Below are 19,726 nucleotides of genomic sequence, written 5' to 3'. Positions count from 1 at the left end.
TAAAGATTGAGTCAAGGTAATGTTTGCCACAATGTGACATTGCCAGCGTACAGGCTACTATAGTATAGATCAGTTCTTTAAGACCCTCATTACAGCTGTATACTAACTAATAACCAAGCAAAGCTACCGTTGTGTTGAAATAAAGGCATTCTGGGCATCAAATAAAAAAGCCTTAAGCACTTTCAGCAAGCTTTGTGATGCCAAAATCCAGCATTTATGACTTCTATTGGTCTTGTTTTCAGTTCAAAATGGATCTATTCTAACTTGGTGCTTTTTGAAGATTTATCATTTGTGTTGCATTTATCCTTTTTAAGCCACAGGGGTAGAAGGCACTATGAGATATTGATACAGAGCGTCAGAATGAAGTTATCTTCTGTCACATGTTAGCTGGAGGCTAAAAGATGCTCTGATGTGATGCAGTCTGATGTCTCGGTACTGCACAGTGCACAGCATCATGTCTAGCAGCTACTGTTCACAACTACTGAAAGCAATGTAATGCTATTTGCTCAACCAGTTCATCTTTTTAACAGAAAGGCATTTAATACCAAGTCCCACGCAAATACATTTGCCGTGGCAAGTACTGCTATCCATACTTCCTCTTACATCACTGATTAGCTCAAATATTGTCTTGTATTAAAGGAAGGGAGTTAAAGTTAAATTAACATTTAATTTGATTAAATTCTAGCAAATCTTGGGTTAACTGTTACTGGTTAATTATTTCATATGTACAGTTGTGCTGTAATTTTTTTAAACGGTTTTACTGAGTACCACTTAATGTAGCTGTGTACCACCTTTGGTAATCGTGCCACACTGAGAATCACTGCTGCAGTGCTGAGAAGGAACTCATTTGATCATTGGCTTTCTCTGAAGTTGAGATTTTGAGCCACCGAAGTATATATAAATGAAGTTATCAATGGATTATAGTACATGTTAATTAATTGTGACAATAATACTGATCCAATCACAAAATGGGATGTTTGGATGAGTTTGGTGTGGGAGAAGCCCATCAACTACCTTAAAAACCCTTATGTTCCAATACTTTAGTCAATATAGTGCATTAAAAGTTCAAAACTGTAACTGATTTGTTTTTAGTTCCAGGGCTTCATCTACAGTGCAAAACCTAAAGCACTGAAGCTCATGCTAACAACATGAGGTGGCCATCACCAAGGGTAAGAGATGCAAGGTCGCCATGGTGACACCAGGAAAGCTGTTATCAGTCAACACACATACTGTATGTTATTATTTTGTTAGTGTGCACTGTTTTGTGATCCCGCCCCCTCCCTCCCTTTGAGTGACTTGTGCAGGGGCAGTAGGAGCGCCGTCTGGTGTCAGGCGGGTGCATGAGTGGATTTATGGGCCGCAGCTGTTGAGCGGCTGTCAGACGTGTGCAAGCCAGGATCTCCTCCGCTGCTTCTGCTGCTGCTGCTTTTGGTCCACACACTGTCGTGTAGAAAGGAGGGCGACTGAGCAAAGTCGGTGAGTACTCTTGTTCTTGTTTAGTTTCCTCTCCAAACTATAGTGTGAACTTTGACCTCTTGTTTTTTTAAACACCTTGAGCTGTAACTGGACACAACGTGACCATACATGGACAGCAATGAAAGAATAACTCAAACTAACACAACATGGTTAGTTAATGTTGGGAATACTGTATTTGATCATGTGTTCAGCTACTGGAGTGTGTGTGTGGTGTCTCGTCTAAAATTTACTTTACAATACTATTTTTAGAAGGAAAGGCAGCGAAGTGGAGTCAAAGGACAGGCAAGACAGGAAGTCCGGTCTTGTCCTGATTTTTTTTTTTCAGTGAGGTTCTCTCAGGACTTTTTACTTCCCTTTTCGTGCAAATTTAATGAATACATTCTCCATAACAGTTTATGTTGGAGAGCAGCCATTATTTCTGCTTGATCCATACGAAGGAGTAATAAATGTTTGGTCATATAAAATTTTAGCTTTTTCGTGTTGAGAGAATAAATGAGCAAATTTTAACGATAATTTAGTCCCACGGTTCCCAGCCTAAACACAAAATATAAATGACAGTACACAATGAGGGAATAGTTACTCAAATAAAGCTGTAATATATAAGAATCAAGTCACAATATGTACTGTATAATAATAGAAAGTATGGTTGTGATGTGACAATATTGTAATTTTACAAGAAGACAATTTGGAGAGTAATGAGAATAGTCATAAAGTTACAAGAATGAAACTAATATTGTGATATTGTATTTTTAATGTTACGAAAATAATTCAATGTTTTGACACCAAATAGCAAATTTTATGAGAATAAAGTACTGTAATGTGAATAGGTTGTATAGTTATAGCAAATAGACTGTTCAGCTATGACAGTTAAGTTGTGATGTGACAGTTATGATATAAAATAATAAAATCGTAATTTTATGATTATTATGTCATAATGTAGGTAAAATAGTGATAATTAAGTTGTAAGGTTATGACAATTTATTTGCGAAATTGTGATATGACTATTAAATTGTGGTTTTATGACTATCCAGCCATACGGTTATGACAGTGGTCTTGGGGTTTGAGGTTGTGATATAAAATAGTATTGTTATGACAATAAAGTTGTAAAGTTTCAAAAATAATGTTATAATTTAAGAGAGAAAAAGTTTTTAAAGTAAAATAATTAAGTCATATTCTTTGCAAAAAAAAAGTCTGAATCATATGATAATAACATGATAAATGACAAAAATACATTGCAATATTATAACAATTAAACTGTAACGTGAAGGAAATACAGTCAAAACAGTCATGTGAATAAAGCCATAACGTTATGAAAATCAAGTGGTAATATAAAAAAATGAAGTTGAGAAGTTGTAGAGATTGTAAGAGTAAGGGTTGTGCTGTTTTGAGAATAGTCATAAGCTCCAGGAATCAAATCTTAATATTGTGAGAGCACATTTCTAAGGTTACAAGAAAAATGTGATGTTGTGACACTAAATATCTATTAGTATGAAAATTAAGTATTGTTAAAAAATAGTTATTTTATAACAATTAACTTATGACAAGCCATAAAGTTTCAGATATGAAACTATATTATATGAAAGAAAATAGTCTTAGTTACCAAAATTAAGTCGTAATTTTGGGAGGAAATGTTGTAATAGTATAATAATGAAGCTGTAAAGGAGGGGAAAAAATTAGGGCAAAGAAATTGTAATGAAATGAGGATGAAGTCGTGCTGTTATGATCATTAAGTTATAAAGTTATGGAAATAAAAAAACAAATGTAATGTATAAAAAAATATATGGGTATAAAGTAATGGCATAAGGAAAAGCCATAAAGTTACTATACTAATTTATAAAGGTAAGAAAATGAATTGGTATTGTTGTGTAAACAATCATAAAGGTATGACATTTAAGTTGTGATATAATGTAATATTACAAGAATAAGTAGCGTAGTTCTGATTAAAAATCTTACCAGCATGGTGTAATAATGTTACAAAAATAAAGATGTAATATTACAAGAATAAGTAGTACAGCTACGAAAAATAATCATATAAGAATAAAGTCAAAATGTTACAGAAGTAAAGTCGGGCTGTTATGAGAATAACAAGTAAAGTAATTGTAGGCATAACGTGGTAGAAGAATATACTGCTAATGTTACAAGAATATAATGGTTTTAAAAAGTACCAGAATTGATGTTATATCAAATCTGTGAACATTATTCCCAAGAATAAGGCGTCAAAACAAAAGCATGAACTTGAGGAAAAAGATTTTCCTTGAGAATGTCAGCTTGTATCCCAAAAATGTTGCATTCCTGGCACCGCCGTTTGACCAGGCTGCTTGGGGAGTGTTTTTGTTTTGTTGCTAGGCAACAGTTAGCTAGCTGCCTGTGGTTCAAGGAAGGATGAAAGAGTAATGTTAGTAGACTCTTTCAAAGTAATGTGTTCATTTCCGCTAATTGGATCAAATTCATTAAGATCACAATGAGCTCTTTGGTTATAACACGGATCATCAACTTGTAGAAGAAGCACCCTTTTCTACTTTGGATCAACTCATCACTCCACTAATGATGTCTTGGAAGGAAGCAGGTAGACTCTGTACATGCTGCTTGGTGTGGTCTCTGGTAATATTTACATATTTTCCCTCAAGTCTTTTTCTTCTGGAATTGTATTTGTGGCAAAATAAGGCTTAAAGTACAACATGCACCTTCCTTCATCCTAATGCATTTATTATCATCGTTCTTCTATAGTTTTCATAAAATTTACTTTTTTATTCTTAGAGAATCATGACTTTTCTCTTAAAATTTACACTTTATTTTCATTATTTTACATATCAATATAACTTTTTACTCAAAATTACAACTATATAACTACCTTAACGTGCAGTTTTATTCTTGTAACACTGATATTTTAGGGGTGTCTAGATCCAATAATATCTGATATCGGTCCGATATTACCAAAAATCAGATTAAATCTGCTTGCATCTAAAATCTCAGGTACCAGCGGTGCAGCCAGTTAACATCTAAATGTCCTCCAATACGCACACAAAGGTGGTCTTTTATTCTATTTTTGTCAAGTCACTTACAAATAGCTAACATGGTAGGTAGGCTATGGGCTACTAGGAGCTAAAAGCTACCCAACAGCTAAGCGTAGTAAGTGTCCTTAATTGTACAATATTGCGATTTAAAGCACCACACTTATATCAAATAACTATAGTTGCATATTACTTACACATACAAAGTCTCAGAGGCAGAAACATATTAAGAATGTTTCCAGCAAGAAACATGTCTGTATTATTTAAGTAACTGCCCCATGATCTTAAATTTAATGTAATATTGTGGCTACTAGGTGTCGTCAAAAAAAACAATCAACACTCCTCTTCAACTTAAAGATATTATAAGTCCATTCTAGACGGTTGATAATAAATAGGTTAGTATTTTTATTTTTTTTTTGCATCTATTTTTGTTCTCCGCTTGATTAATTTAACTTGATCAAGCCTTTTCTAACTTTCCACACAACAAAATAATAAAAATTGGCCATAAATGATTAATGCTGATATCATATGAGGTTAATATCAGTATCGGGACGGCGTGGCGCAGTGGAAGAATGGCCGTGCGCGGCCCGAGGGTCCCTGGTTCAATCCCCACCTAGTTCCAACCTCGTCATGTCCGTTGTGTCCTGAGCAAGACACTTCACCCTTGCTCCTGATGGGTGCTGGTTAGCGCCTTGCATGGCAGCTCCCTCCATCAGTGTGTGAATGTGTGTGTGAATGGGTAAATGTGGAAGTAGTGTCAAAGCGCTTTGAGTACCTTGAAGGTAGAAAAGTGCTATACAAGTACAACCCATTTATCATTTATCGGACAACAATCAAGGCTCCAATATTGGTATCAGATTGGAAGTAAAAAAGTTGTATCGGGACACCCCTACTTTTTTTCCTCCTTAAATTGTGTTTTTATTGTCACAATCTTATGAAATAGTTTGTTTAGTTAATTGCAACTACATTCCCATAATATTAGAATCTATTGGTCACAATTGTGACTTTATTACATAAATCCTTTGAACTTGTTTTCTTACTATTACCACCTTTTAGGTATAATTATGAATTTATCCCTTCATTATTATGTATTTCTTCGTACAATAAGGCCTTTTTTTCCCGACATAAGAGCTTTTTTTGTGCACAATTTAAACTCTGTATCTTCTTAATAATTATAAATAATGTATAACATTTTTATAGCACTTTTCTAGACACTTAAATCACTTTCTAGTGAGAACTGAGACCCATAATTTATTCACTCCACTTTGATAATGCCTTACACAAGGACACGTGTCTAGGATAACGGAAGCTGTATTCTAACCAGGAACTCTCAAGTTGTTATATGGGGCCGCTCCTCCATCTGAGCCATGCATATAACATTTAATTAAAATGCACTTTACTGCATGCAGTCACACAATATTTCTGTAACATGATTTTTTTCCTATCCAAAATCAATGCCATTTTTTTCACATTCTTTAATTGTTCAACTTTTTCTGGCAAAATGACAACTTTATTCTGATAATCTTGTTTTTTTAATGATTTGTGGCCCGGATAAGGATGAGTAATAACTGTTCACCTCCAGAATTTTTATTTTTATTTTAATCCCCTATTGCTTAATTTTGTAATATTATATATTTTTGCATGTGATTTCTATTTAATTCTTATAACATTAATATGAATAATTTATCTCACAATATTATAATATTATTTTAAAATAAGATTTTTTTTAAACTATTTTTTGTATGATATTTTCATTATTCATAAAGTGTGCTCCTTGATAGAGTAGTTTTAGTTTCAGGTGTACTTCCAGTATAAGCAGACACAACTGCCAGCCTTTGCTGAGGTTTTGTGAGCAGCCTTCCTCCTAAAGCAGAAGAATGACTAGAGGGTAACTTAGTTTCGTTTGCTGCAGTCCTTTGGCACTCTGCTTCTTGTCATGGTGTCCAAGTGCTGACTGGAGGCCATGATGCCAGCTGTTGTAGATGAAGCTCCATCTGCCTTCATGTCAGCAAACTGATTCTTGTTGTTGGTGTTGTTGTTGTTGATGCAATCAGCTTGATCCGCATCTCAGGAGGCTTCATCATTTATCTGCTGTAAAACACTTTCTACTCATTGTACTTTCCCTTTTGTGCAAAGATGCTGGAAAAGCCGTCAAGTTTTCCGCTGGCACTATGAGTCACATTTGGTGTGTGTGTGTGTGTGTGTGTGTGTGTGTGTGTGTGTGTGTGTGTGTGTGTGTGTGTGTGTGTGTGTGTGTGTGTGTGTGTGTGTGTGTGTGTGTGTGTGTGTGTGTGTGTGTGTGTGTGTGTGTGTGTGTGTGTGTGTGTGTGTGTGTGTGTGTGTGTGTGTGTGTGTGTGTGTGTGTGTGTGTGTGTGTGTGTGTGTGTGTGTGTGTGTGTGTGTGTGTGTGTGTGTGTGTGTGTGTGGTGCGTGTGTGGTGCGTGCGTGCGACAAACAATAAAATGTAAGGAAAGGAGCAAGAAAGCAACAACTAGGGAGTAAAAACATGTAATCCCTATTGATACTTTAATGCATCAAGCGGACATGTTATGTCCAATTATGGCCACAGTAATCCCTCGTTTATCGAATGAATTTCTGCAAACTAAGAACCATTAATTATAAATCAAATATTTTCATAACTACAACATAAATATTGTTTACTACCTTTACTACTACCTTTATTACCTTTACTACCTACACATGTTTTAACTTTATGAGAGCCCTCTAGACATGTACTAACACCCTTTAGTAATTTTTGCAGTCTTTTCATCTGCAAAAATTATGAAAAGACTGATTGACTCAGCCTGAGGCTGAGTCAATCAGTGGCCACAATACTGAACAGCGCGTGCTGATTGGTTTGGTCTCCTTTTGTAGCCAATACTATTGTATTATTGATATTTTAAATTAATTTAGCCATTTTATGCTTGAAAACACTTGATTTAGAACCAAACAATTGTAGAATATGCTTTAAAAGATGTAAAACAAAATATCTCCCCAAAATGTGGTAAAGCCGTAATATTTGAAGTGCGGTGTGACGCCGAAAGACTAGCTTTTCTTTATTCCCATAATCTTACACAAATGTTTTGTACAATGTTATTCATGTATGGTAATAGTAACATTTTTGACCAAACTGATTGTTTCTTGCCCAAAATAGACACTACATACTTTATTCTAGCTATTTTGGCTTTGTCTTCTAAAATGACTTCTTAATTCTCATAAATCAAACAATTTAGGATTTAAAATAAATGTAATTATAACTCCAGTTTCACAATATTTTACCCTTTCCCTTACAAAATCCTTGTTTTAAATGCATAATTACAGTACTTATTTGCATAATAAAATTATATTTATACCACATAATTGCATCTCTATCTAAATTTTACTTTTTATCCTTTATTGTCAATGTTATAGAGATTTTGTATAATTACATTCCCTATTTTTACCTCACATCAATGATTTTTTTTCAGGTAATTATAACTTCACTCCCACAATATTTTAACTTTTCTTTTACAATACGTCATTGTTTTTGCACAATTACTTATTTGCATAACATAATTGCGACAAGGTTGATTGGCAACACTAAATTGGCCCTAGTGTGTGAATGTGAGTGTGAATGTTGTCTGTCTGGCTGTGTTGGCCCTGCAATGAGGGTGCTGGGATAGGCTCCAGCACCCGCCGTGACCCCGAAAGGGACAAGCGGTAGGAAATGGATGGATTGATAATTGCGACATTATCTGGGCAAAATGTGACTTAAAAAAAAAAGTTCATGGTCTTTAAGTGATTTTGTTTTGTTACGTTCACTTTTTTCTCTTTAAGTTACATTACAAGTTACATGATGTTGATTTTCATCTTCATTCATGACATCTTTATATTTGCTATTTTATGTTACTCCATTATAAAAAAATAATTTTCATGGAACTACAACACCAGTCTAGTCTTATATTTTTCCTTTTTTTTTTTTTTTTAAAGTTTTTTTTATGGTCACTTTCATAATATTATGATATTTTTAATACTTAATTATGACTTTATTTAGGCAAAATTTTACTTTTTCGTCCTCTGTTTTAATGATCTTGGAGTGATTTTGTGTAATTACATTAAATGTGTATGTAACTAAATGTAACTTTATCAAATTTTGACTGAAGTCATTAAATGTTTGCTTTTTCTTCCAAAAAAAAAAGTCCACCTTTATTCTTATTTTTTTTTTAAATTATGACTCATAATCTCACAACTTTTTAAAACCGTATTACATCATGTAATATTTAGATTTTCCTTATGTACATAATTTTATTCTTCCAAATGTGTGTTTACAATGTTGCCCACATCAATAAGTTGTTTCTGCTGCTGCTGTGGTGCTTATTGTAGCAGATGGCGGGTGAGCAGTACATCAGAACCACCACAGAGGGCAGCAGCGTGCTAAGGCCTGTGCCTGAGCACGTCTACAAGATCGGCATCTATGGCTGGAGGAAGCGCTGCCTTTACCTCTTTGTGCTGCTGCTGCTCATCATCCTGGTCATTAACCTGGCTCTCACCATCTGGATCTTCAGGGTCATGTGGTTCAATTCGGTACGTACCATCTATTCTCAGCCCAAAATGATCCGTTCTGTAGCCAAATACTGACTTTTATATGATAAATGCTTCTTGTTTGGCAAAAATAGGTCAGAGATTCTACAAAAAAAGTTTATTTATTGCATTACATTGTGATTTCTTCAGGTGATTTCTTTAAAAATACAATCCAGGAAATGTTTTTTCCACACACATTATAGCAGTGCTATTCAATTGGCGGCCCGGGGGCCGAATTTGGTCCGGGAATGACACCATACTGGCCCCCAAGTTCAGGTCAAATTTTTGGACACAAACATTTTTGCAGCAAATTCCTCAAAACACTAGAGTTCTCCTCGTCTCGAGGGACTTGGAACACTGTAAAAACATTGGCAGATCTGTGCATTGACATTTGAACCTCCTAAAGGTCAGCGGACACTTGTATTTTGCATAACAGGGCTATTATCTTAAGAAATGTATATCTGATAAAATAAATAGACCAAAAACTAATGTCTACTGCAGAGGATGCGGGTTGTCAAAATAAGAACAACATTGAAGGGAAAAGTGGCACTTCAGTAACACTTCAGTTGAATATCTCTGGTTTGACTTTTTACTGTCATAGAGACGATTTTTGACTGCCTTTTTTGCAGTCAAAAAGAGTACTCCTATAAATGCGACAAAATAAACAGACCAAAATCAAATGTCAGCTGTAGAGGATCCTTGCCACAGAGAAAGGACAGGAAGAAACGTCAGAAACTTCACTTCAGGCTTTCGAATTGGGCACTGCCCCACTTACCCCCAATGCAAGCTGTTGTGCATTTAAGTGTTGCATTCAAGTACCTACCTAACTGCATGTACTGTGCGACCTCAGGAAGGGATGGGCCTCCTGCAGGTCCACTCTGACGGCGTCAAGCTGGAGGACGGCGAATCAGAGTTCCTGCTGCCACTCTACGCTCAGGAGATCCACTCAAGAGAAGTATGAGAACATTCTCCTCTTTCTATCCCTGCTAGTAAACCCGTCATTTCTTAACCAAAACCTCCCAGACTAATTGTTGAAATATGTGCGTCCTAGTCGTGATGTCCAACCGTCTTCAGCACTGCTGCGGTTGCGTCTCAGAGGCGGTCGAGCTTTAACCGTTTTCACGCCGCACATGTGCTCCTGCAGCGAGCTTCCCTTTAACCTCAGGGATGTTTGTGGTGGGGAAAAGACGCGTTATTGACCGCCTGCTAGCAGCAGATGGGAACACTTTGTTGCTCCTGCTTACTGCCTTTTCTTTCCCAAACTCATAATGAGGAAGGGTTTAGAAATAGTCTGTGATTTATCTTCAACAGTTTTTTTCCACGTAAAACCGTTTCATTTGGATCAGGCCTACTTTACACCTCAACATGGACCAAAAATAGTATCTTATTCTTTAATTTTCATCAACTTTTGACATAGATTTAATGACATAGATCTTCATGCTATTCAACCGGTGGCCTGGGAATGACATCACACGGCGAGTTCAGGTCAAAACTTGGGAGATAAACATTGTTGCAGTAAATATTTAGTTCTCCTGTTGTATAGAGCAGTGGATCTCAAATTTTCACTAAGTACTACCGCGGAAAACACTTGGCTTTGCTAGTGCCACCATAATGACCAAAATTAAAATAGTCGAATAGTAGGCCTAAGTATTCATTAAAAACAAGGCAGAGGTCTCGTTTGAAAAGTATATTTAATAATTTGGCGACTGTAACATTACACACATTGAATAGTAACACTGTGTTTGAATATTTAAGTGAGTAATTGGCGTGCCACTGGATGGAACCTGCGTACCACAGTTTGAGAATCACTGGGCCTCAAGGCACCCCTTTAAGTCCTCTCATTTTTTTTTTTGGAAGGAGATTTATGTAACCAAACCAGTAATCAGATTAAAGTTACGTATTCAAGTCACTGTGTGTTATTATCCCCCTGATTTTTTTCCTCAGTAAAAATATATATATAATTGCTTTGCTGCGTCTCTAGGAGTGCACGCGACAAGTCATGTTTTCAGCACAAGGACGAGTCAAGTGTAATACATACTCTGAACACGTAAGCAAGCCTGGAGATTGGTATTTTCTTGCTTGAAATGCAGCCATTACTTTAAACATAATAAAACAATAAAACCAAGAGTTACACTGGTGGTGTACCTCAAGGTTCCATTTAAGGTCCTCTCTTTTCCATGATTTGGGCAATTTTAACTGGTGGCCTGTGAGTTCAGTTAAAAAAACTTGAGAGAGACTCACATTTTGTTAGCAGATTCTTAAAAACACTAGTGTGCTGTCATAGAGAAGATATTTGACTAGTTTGTTTGCATAATGTCCCTGAAAACAGCAGAACGCTCCTGTAAGTCTGACAAAATAAATAGACCAAAATCAAATGTCCACTCTAGAGCAGTGGGCCCCAACCTTTTTGGAACCGCAGACCAAGCGGTCAACGCTTGAAAATTTGTCCCACAGACCGGGGGTGGGTTTTTTTGTCATAAAAAAATACAATCGTGTGCTTACGGACTGTATCCCTGCAGACTGTATTGATCTATAGTGATATATAATGTAGGAACCAGAAGTATTAATAACAGAAAGAAACAACCTGTGAATGAGTGTAAATGGGGGAGGGAGGTTTTTTGGGTTGGTGCACTAATCGTAAGTGTATCTTGTGTTTTTTATGTTGATTTAATTAAAAAAAAATATATATTATTTTTTTTTTTTTTTAATTTCTTGTGCGGCCCGGTACTAATCGATCCACGGACCGGTACCGGGCCGCGGCCCGGTGGTTGGGGACCACTGCTCTAGAGGACACTGGTAGTCCAGAATATACAAAATAAGACTCCGGTCCTTAGCTTTCTGGAAATGTGGCCGCCAAAACTATTTATTCAACAATGTAGTTGAATAGTTAAATTCTTGTTCAACAAAGCAATCTTGCAAATAAGCCTCACTACAGTACAATTATTCTGTACTGTAGCTTTAAGTCAGGGATTCTCAAACTGCGGTGGTACTTGATGAAAAAAGTTTGACAACCCCTGCTTTAAGACATTTTTGTTTATTGAGAAATCCTATCAGGCAAACCTTTGAAATATTATTTTCTCTCAGGAATTACCACTTCTTGTACACTCGGAAACGGAAAATGTTTTCCTCAACGCCCGAGACGAAAACGGCAACGTGACAGGGAGGATGTCTGTTGGTGAGACACACCCGTCATGAAATATTGTGTACTTGAATGCGCTACAGTAATGTTGAATTAGTAAAAAAAACATTTCCAGAAGAAGGCGATGATTTTAAAGTTGAACTTGTCTGAAATATCCTTGCAGGTCCAAGACAGGCTGAGGGACACACTACCAACGTGGTCCTCAGCGCCCACAATGACAACATGCTGTTCAGTGCAGACGGCAAACAGACTGTGATTGGACCTGACAAACTGCGCATCACAGGTAAAATTACATTTGAAAAAAATACAAATCGCAGCAGAGAATAAAGTCAAATCAAATAAAAATGTGGTTCAAAATACAAATACATTTAAATTAGAAGTGTATTTAAGAAATGAAGAATACAATTAACAAAATAAGCCTTTTCAAAATTTGAAAATTAAGTAAGTTAAAAGGTTGTTGTACAAAAACTTAAAATGAAATAAAATGTAATACTTGTAAAATAGAACTAAACAGAAATGAAAAGGGTGTTATAAAAGTTGGATAAAACTAAATTGGGTTAAAAAAATACTTTAAAAAGTATGCTTGGACTGAAGTTGATGACACAGCAGTCATCGAATAATTCTCCACCAACACTCTTGGGTCATTTTCATTGGTGGTAGCAAGAATAAACTGTAGCTAAAAATCATACATCAAAAACACAAACATTTAATGCTAACACATTTACTGCTAACACATACTGACTTACAGTATGTTGGATTTGATGTATTTAATAAACAAAGGGCTGATTAAACCTTTTTTTACACCATGTCCACAATGTGCATCAAAAACATAATTGTGTGTATTAATGCAGCTGAAGGTCAACGACCTCACACATGGATGATTGATGTTTGGGGGCGTGGCGGCCGCAAGCTTCATTACGCTCGGTTGACTTTAACACACACACACTCACAGAGTGGAGTGAGCAGTCCAAATGAATGTAGGAAGCACATTTGGATCCACATTGTGATTCTTTAAGGTCTCCTCCGCTGTCTCACCTCGTTTGTCTTCTTCTCACATCTGCTGATTTGGTGGAGTCCAAGTGAGTGGAGGTCACATTGCTGCAGGCCCGTCTAGTCAGCTCCCTTTGAGTAATAATAATGCTGATAATAATAATGCTGATAGCAGCATATGCAGTCTACATGTTTGCAGCTGCGTGTAATTAAAATTTGTCAACCAATTACCTTTTTAAAAAAAACAAAAACAAATCTGTAGCTTGCATCAGGCCAGTCTGCATCTTTTTAACCCTTTAGGGCCACCATAGTTTTCGCTCATACTAGCCAATGTGTGAGTCTGAGTTGGTGTCTATTTACACACTCACATACAAAAATATATACACAGCAGCACCTGTTGCTAGGCAGATGACCCAACCAAACATTTGTCATCATCTAGGCCCCGCCCAATTCTGAACAGGACTGACCACTCTGAATATGAAATATATAGCGGCTGATACACTGAAGGTTTGCGTGGACTAAAATACATGCAGGCTTTATAGCACAGGCAAAGCTGATGTACTAAACTTGTGCACATAGTCTTGCAGCTCTTTAGTGAGCAGAATAAGGAGTGCAATCCATTTAGAATGGAATATACATATGCAGAATATACAGTATGCTGATCATCAGAAGGAAAAGATGCAAATATAATTATTTAGCACACACAGTGTGATCTATCAAGACTAAAACTCAACTGCGAACACTGTCTTTGTTTTTAGCACGTCTGAAATGTACGTGCAAACTGACATACTTACACACAGGAGGTGATTGTGCTGCTGCTCCATCCTACGTGTGCTTGTCAACATAAATGTACTGTCAAAAATGGCAATATCAGACATATCTGATCACCAATATCCTTTTATAATTAATTGTATAACTGCTGGATGACTTAAGAGGCTGATCAAAGCAAATTCAGTTGATGAGTTTTGTTATCTGCTGGTATTTTTTTTAATGATGTTCATTTTTTCATATAGAAAATATAACTCCTATGTGAAAAAAAATTATTGTGATATGCATTTTCTTGCAACTGTAGCGTAAACCCGCAGTTAGTGCTAGCCTCTACCATGAGCACAACCTTTGGGCAAAAAAAAAAGTGGTTTCCATTTTCGATGCACAGCAGGACTGCTTCTAAAATGCCCATAAAAAGTGATCTTGCATATTTGAAAGATCAAAACAACCAAAGGTAGTATCACGATAACATGAATGTGTAGTAAATTATCTAGTGTCTCCGTGGGAATGCCGCATAGTACACGCAACATCTCATTTAAATAAGGCGGCCTACACCACTTTTCAATTGGACACACAGTCTTGGTAGATCACACGCGACACGCCCACTAATTGTACCGAAATTTTATTGTACACACTATGTAGCGGTTAGTGTTTGGATCTTGGTAGGTATGGCCCTTTATGTGTCAGGAACAACAGTGCCATCAGGTGGGTGCTCTGAAAACTGAAATGGTGTTTATCTATTCATATTTAGGTCCTGAAGGAGCTTTGTTCCAACATTCAGTGGAAGTTCCTCTTCTCAAGTCTGAGTTATTGAAAGACCTGAGGTGAGCTTGTCAGCCATGTTGTCGTCATCGTTTTTCAGGATAAAAAGATGATAATGTTTGTCTTTCTTCCTGCTCAGGTTGGAGTCTCCCACTCGCACGCTCAGTATGGACGCTCCAAAGGGAGTTCATCTGAAAGCCTTGGCGGGAAACATCGAAGCTGCGTCCAACATGGACGTTGTCCTGCAGTCCAGTGTCGGACTGGTAAGAACATTACTGTTCTACGTGGGAAATAATGTTAATTATATTTATAATATATAATCATATATATATATATATATATATATATATATATATATATATATTTATGTGTATATATGTATATACTGTATATATGTATATATACATATGTATGTGTATATAAATGTGTGTGTATATGTATATATACATATATATATATTTATATATATATATATATGAATGGATATACAGGACTGTCTCGGAAAATTTATATATTGTGATGAAGTCCTTTATTTTCTGTAATGCAACTAAAAACATGAAAATGTCATACATTCTGGATTCATTACACATCAACTGAAATATTGCAAGCCTTTTATTATTTTAATATTGCTGATTATGGCATACAGCTTGAGAAAACTCAAAAATCCCATCTCAAAAAATTAGAATATTTCCTCAGGCCAAGTAAAAAAAAAAAAGAAGATTTATAACAGCAAAAGAAAATCAAACATTTGAAAATAACATATATATATATATATATATATATATACACACACACACACATATACTGTATATATACGTAAATATATAAGTGTACCGTTATATGTATATATATATACTGTATGTGTATATATTTTTGTATGTGTAAATGTGTATATATGTGTATATATATACATATATACATGTGGGTATATATATACATATATACACATATGTATGTATGTGTATACACATACAGTATATACACACACACATATATATATACATATATACGTATGTATATCAATGTGTGTATATATTTATGTGTGTGTGTGTGTATGTATGTATGTATATATATATATATGTGTGTGTGTGAGTCTGTATATATATATGTATATACATATATGTATATATACACACATATATGTGTATATATATATACATATACATATGTATATATATATACACACACATATATACATACGTATATATATTTATGTATATGTGTGTGTGTATGTATATTCATATATATGTTCCGCATATGTATATGTATGTATATATATATATATATATACATGTGTGTATATATATATATATGTATGTATATATATATATATGTGTATATATATATATATATATATATATATATATATATATATATATATATATACATACATACCGGTACATAAATATATCCATATATATACACACATATATATATATACACACACATATATACATACGTATATATATTAGTGTATATGTATATATAAATATATCCATATATATACACATATACCGGTATATACATATACACACACATATATACATATGTATATATATTAGTGTATATGTATATGTGTGTATATATATGTATATATTTATGTATGTGTGTATATGTATATATTTATGTATGTGTGTATATATGTATATAAATATATGTGTATATATATATATAAGTATATTAATACATGTGTGTATATATATACATATATATGTATATACAGGTAAAAGCCAGTAAATTAGAATATTTTGAAAAACTTGATTTATTTCAGTAATTGCATTCAAAAAGTGTAACTTGTACATTATATTTATTCATTGCACACAGACTGATGCATTCAAATGTTTATTTCATTTAATTTTGATGATTTGAAGTGGCAACAAATGAAAATCCAAAATTCCGTGTGTCACAAAATTAGAATATTACTTAAGGCTAATACAAAAAAGGGATTTTTAGAAATGTTGGCCAACTGAAAAGTATGAAAATGAAAAATATGAGCATGTACAATACTCAATACTTGGTTGGAGCTCCTTTTGCCTCAATTACTGCGTTAATGCGGCGTGGCATGGAGTCGATGAGTTTCTGGCACTGCTCAGGTGTTATGAGAGCCCAGGTTGCTCTGATAGTGGCCTTCAACTCTTCTGCGTTTTTGGGTCTGGCATTCTGCATCTTCCTTTTCACAATACCCCACAGATTTTCTATGGGGCTAAGGTCAGGGGAGTTGGCGGGCCAATTTAGAACAGAAATACCATGGTCCGTAAACCAGGCACGGGTAGATTTTGCGCTGTGTGCAGGCACCAAGTCCTGTTGGAACTTGAAATCTCCATCTCCATAGAGCAGGTCAGCAGCAGGAAGCATGAAGTGCTCTAAAACTTGCTGGTAGACGGCTGCGTTGACCCTGGATCTCAGGAAACAGAGTGGACCGACACCAGCAGATGACATAGCACCCCAAACCATCACTGATGGTGGAAACTTTACACTAGACTTCAGGCAACGTGGATCCTGTGCCTCTCCTGTCTTCCTCCAGACTCTGGGACCTCGATTTCCAAAGGAAATGCAAAATTTGCATGGTTGGGTGATGGTTTGGGGTGCCATGTCATCTGCTGGTGTCGGTCCACTCTGTTTCCTGAGATCCAGGGTCAACGCAGCCGTCTACCAGCAAGTTTTAGAGCACTTCATGCTTCCTGCTGCTGACCTGCTCTATGGAGATGGAGATTTCAAGTTCCAACAGGACTTGGCGCCTGCACACAGCGCAAAATCTACCCGTGCCTGGTTTACGGACCATTGTATTTCTGTTCTAAATTGGCCCGCCAACTCCCCTGACCTTAGCCCCATAGAAAATCTGTGGGGTATTGTGAAAAGGAAGATGCAGAATGCCAGACCCAAAAACGCAGAAGAGTTGAAGGCCACTATCAGAGCAACCTGGGCTCTCATAACACCTGAGCAGTGCCAGAAACTCATCGACTCCATGCCACGCCGCATTAAAGTTAAAGTACCAATGATTGTCACACACACACTAGGTGTGGCGAAATTATTCTCTGCATTTGACCCATCACCCTTGATCACCCCCTGGGAGGTGAGGGGAGCAGTGGGCAGCAGCGGTGGCTGCGCCCGGGAATCATTTTGGTGATTTAACCCCCAATTCCAACCCTTGATGCTGAGTGCCAAGCAGGGAGGTAATGGGTCCCATTTTTATAGTCTTTGGTATGACTCGGCCGGGATTTGAACTCCCAACCTACCGATCTCAGGACGGACACTCTAACCACTAGGCCACTGAGTAGCGCAGTAATTGAGGCAAAAGGAGCTCCAACCAAGTATTGAGTATTGTACATGCTCATATTTTTCATTTTCATACTTTTCAGTTGGCCAACATTTCTAAAAATCCCTTTTTTGTATTAGCCTTAAGTAATATTCTAATTTTGTGACACACGGAATTTTGGATTTTCATTTGTTGCCACTTCAAATCATCAAAATTAAATGAAATAAACATTTGAATGCATCAGTCTGTGTGCAATGAATAAATATAATGTACAAGTTACACCTTTTGAATGCAATTACTGAAATAAATCAAGTTTTTCAAAATATTCTAATTTACTGGCTTTTACCTATATATATATATATATATATATATATATATATATATATATATATATATATATATACCGTATTTTCCGCACTATAAGGCGCACCTAAAAACCACAATTTTTCTCAAAAGCTGACAGTGCGCCTTATAACCCGGTGCGCTTTATTACGATTCATTTTCATAAAGTTTCGGTCTCGCAACTTCGGTAAACAGCCGCCATCTTTTTTCCCGGTAGAACAGGAAGCGCTTCTTCTTCTACGCAAGCAACCGCCAAGGAAAGCACCCGCCCCCATAGAACAGGAAGCGCTTCACCCGCCCCCGGAAGAAGAAGAAAAAACGCGCGGATATCACCGTACGTTTCATTTCCTGTTTACATCTGTAAAGACCACAAAATGGCTCCTACTAAGCGATCCGGTTCATAAAAAGACGCAATCTCTCCATCCGCACACGGATTACTACCGTATTTCACAGCTGATATTCCTGTGAACTGCACTGTGGAACGGGAGCACGTACGGTGAATATTCGCACCACAGGGAATGAGAAGTCATCCTTCACTGTGGTTCTAGCTTGCCATGCTAACTTCCACCCATGATGATATTCAAAAGGAAGACCTTGCCAAAAGAGACCTTTCCAGCCGGCGTCATCATAAAAGCTAACTCGAAGGGATGGATGGATGAAGAAAAGATGAGCGAGTGGTTAAGGGAAGTTTACGCGAAGAGGCCGGGTGGCTTTTTTCACACAGCTCCGAAGGCGAACACACCTTCACTAAGACGGGCAGATAGCGCCGGTCGACATACGCCAACATCTGCCAGTGGATCGTAAATGCCTGGGCAGATAGTTTCGGTCACAACTGTGGTCCGAGCTTTCCGGAAGGCAGGATTCACAGAACTGCTGCACAACAACAGCGACACTGAATCCGATGACTTCGACGAGGCGGAGCCGGCCATTTTTGGATCCCACGCTTGCGCAACTTTTCAATTCGGACACCGAAGACGAAGAATTCGAAGGATTTACGAATGAAGAATAACTTCAGAAGGTGAGCGCTATGTTTATTTTGTGTGTTGTGACATTAACGTTCGAGCAACATTATGTTGCTATTTATTGCTCTACACCATTTTGAATTTTACTATGTTTGTGATTGCACATTTGCGTACATTTTGGGACAGAGTTGTTAGAACGCTGGTTTTCAATATATTATTAAAGTTTGACTGAACTATCTGACTGTTTTTTTGACATTCACTTTAGCGCAGCGTTTTTTTGACATTCACTTTAGCGCAGCGTAGGCGCGGCTTATAGTCCGGGGCGGCTTATTGGTGGACAAAATTATGAAATATGTAATTCATAGAAGGTGCGGCTAATAATCCGGTGCGCCTTATAGTGCGGAAAATACGGTGTATATATATATATATATATATATATATATATATATATATATATATA

The 19,726-nt window shown here is 36.4% G+C and overlaps 1 protein-coding gene across 2 annotated transcripts in view; it reads left to right on the top strand.

The window, feature by feature from the left end:
* The first annotated feature begins 27 nt into the window (after positions 1-27).
* sgcg (sarcoglycan, gamma) overlaps positions 28-19,726 on the top strand; it is a 27,277-nt gene continuing 7,578 nt past the window's right edge. Inside the window, exons 1-7 of one of the 2 annotated variants that reach the window (XM_061972657.1) lie at positions 28-1,476; positions 8,853-9,050; positions 9,898-10,002; positions 12,132-12,222; positions 12,350-12,469; positions 14,696-14,768; positions 14,846-14,969. In XM_061972657.1, the coding sequence (XP_061828641.1) occupies positions 8,853-9,050; positions 9,898-10,002; positions 12,132-12,222; positions 12,350-12,469; positions 14,696-14,768; positions 14,846-14,969 (711 nt within the window). In that variant the 5' untranslated portion in view covers positions 28-1,476. Of the gene's footprint in view, positions 1,477-8,849; positions 9,051-9,897; positions 10,003-12,131; positions 12,223-12,349; positions 12,470-14,695; positions 14,769-14,845; positions 14,970-19,726 lie in introns of both variants that reach the window. The other variant, XM_061972656.1, reaches the window with a different exon arrangement.

This window comes from Nerophis lumbriciformis, linkage group LG17 (genome assembly GCF_033978685.3).
Source record: "Nerophis lumbriciformis linkage group LG17, RoL_Nlum_v2.1, whole genome shotgun sequence".
NCBI lineage: Eukaryota > Metazoa > Chordata > Actinopteri > Syngnathiformes > Syngnathidae > Nerophis > Nerophis lumbriciformis.
Note: the sequence above shows the minus strand (reverse complement) of the source record. Positions and strands in the feature narration are given on the sequence as shown.